At 49.7% G+C, this 1,589-nt stretch overlaps 1 protein-coding gene across 1 annotated transcript in view; it reads left to right on the top strand.

Moving 5' to 3' along the window:
• The window catches only part of PIK3C2B (phosphatidylinositol-4-phosphate 3-kinase, catalytic subunit type 2 beta), an 86,064-nt gene that overhangs the window by 46,689 nt on the left and 37,786 nt on the right, over positions 1–1,589 (top strand). Inside the window, exon 17 of the mRNA XM_010854253.1 lies at positions 398–586. Coding sequence (XP_010852555.1) covers positions 398–586 — 189 coding nt within the window. The remainder of the gene's footprint in view (positions 1–397; positions 587–1,589) is intronic.

The following is a 1,589-nucleotide window of genomic DNA, read 5'->3' as shown; positions in this document are numbered from 1 at the left end:
CCCCAGAGGCCTCTCAGCTGCCTTGACCCTGGCATGGGGACTGCTGCCCTCTGGTGGCTCTACTTGGGAGATGCCCTCGGTGATGCCCTCAGTGCGCCCTCAGGAGGGGCAGCCGATCCTGTGCCATTGGCCCGGATGTCCCTGAGATTTGGAGTCTGGCCCCCAAAATTTGCTTCACACTTTGCAACCCCTTAGGGATAGCGTCAGACACGACCAAAGCGACTTAGCAGCAGCAGCAGGGATAGCGTCTGCCTTCCCTATTCTGACTTAAGGGCTCTTGGGTGTAGCCTGGAGGGAGGCGTTCACAGCGCCCCTTGGGTACTAGTCGGCGCAGAGGCCGGCTCCCTGCAGACAGCTGGCCCCACGCCCTTTCACCGCCCTGCACCCCCACCCCCAGGCTCACGGATGCCGACAAAAAGCGCCTGTGGGAGAAGCGGTATTACGGCCGCGCGGGGGGGAGCGCCCTGCCGCTGGTGCTTGCCAGCGCGCCCAGCTGGGAGTGGGCGTGCCTCCCCGACACCTATGCTCTGCTGGCGCAGTGGACCCCCATGAACCACCAGGACGCCCTGGGGCTCCTGCACGCCACGTGAGTCGCGACACCCACCTTTCCCGACCCAAAGTCCTGCCCAAGCCAGCCTGCGGCGCTGGAGTGAGCTGTTCTGAGGGGGAGTGGTCACGTGGGCGTGGAAATTCAGGGCTTTCCTACTGTTTCTCCACCCCATGTTATACTCCTCATTCTTCTGTTTCTCCACCTCATGTTATACTATGAACATTTCCCAAACATACAGCAAAACTGAAAATAGTGAACATCCATATTCCTACCACCTAGATTCTAACCTGTAGCATTTATTACATTTGATTTATTGTATATGTACTTCCATCAATATATCCTATTTTTATATGCATTTTGAAGTAAATTGAGACATCATAACTCCTTCCTAAATTCTTTAGCAAGCATATCATTAACTAGACCTCAATGTTTATTTACAGTTTTTCCTTTGAGATAAAATATACATATAAATAAATGCCCAAGCCTTATGTGTACATTTGCTGAGATTTGATGTATGCACACACCTGTTTAACCCAAATCTTATTACTTAGTTCTACTTTTGAAGCCATCGCTTTCTTCTTTCCGCTAGGGACACAGGCTTCCACTCTCAAACCCCTAGATGGTACCCACTGTTCTTGGCTTATTTTCTACTACTCTTAGTAATTAAAATGTATCTAATCCATGCATTTTACCTTCTGGCCTTTTTGAGGCAATGGATTTGCTAATCTCTGCTAAACTAATTCTGGCTAGGTATACTGGCTTATAGTGATCTCTGTTATTCACCGGACAAGTTTTGCATTAAAGGATGGTACCAAGAAGTGATGGCACTTTGACTCTCATGAGGACTCTTTGATGATGGGAATTTCTAGCAGAGTGGGAATTAAGGAAGAGATCTTTGGGAGTGGGTTTGAGGACTTTGTCTCATTTTCTTTAGCTCATACAGGGAATGAGAGTGACTTCCATGGCCTCAGGCTGACTCTAACTGTGGGCTGGGACGTTCTCAAGGATTGCAATCCAGAAAAGGTGCTTAGGACTCCTA

Source organism: Bison bison, unplaced genomic scaffold (assembly GCF_000754665.1).
Source record: "Bison bison bison isolate TAMUID 2011002044 unplaced genomic scaffold, Bison_UMD1.0 scf7180017864338, whole genome shotgun sequence".
Classification (NCBI taxonomy): Eukaryota; Metazoa; Chordata; class Mammalia; order Artiodactyla; family Bovidae; genus Bison; species Bison bison.
Note: the sequence above shows the minus strand (reverse complement) of the source record. Positions and strands in the feature narration are given on the sequence as shown.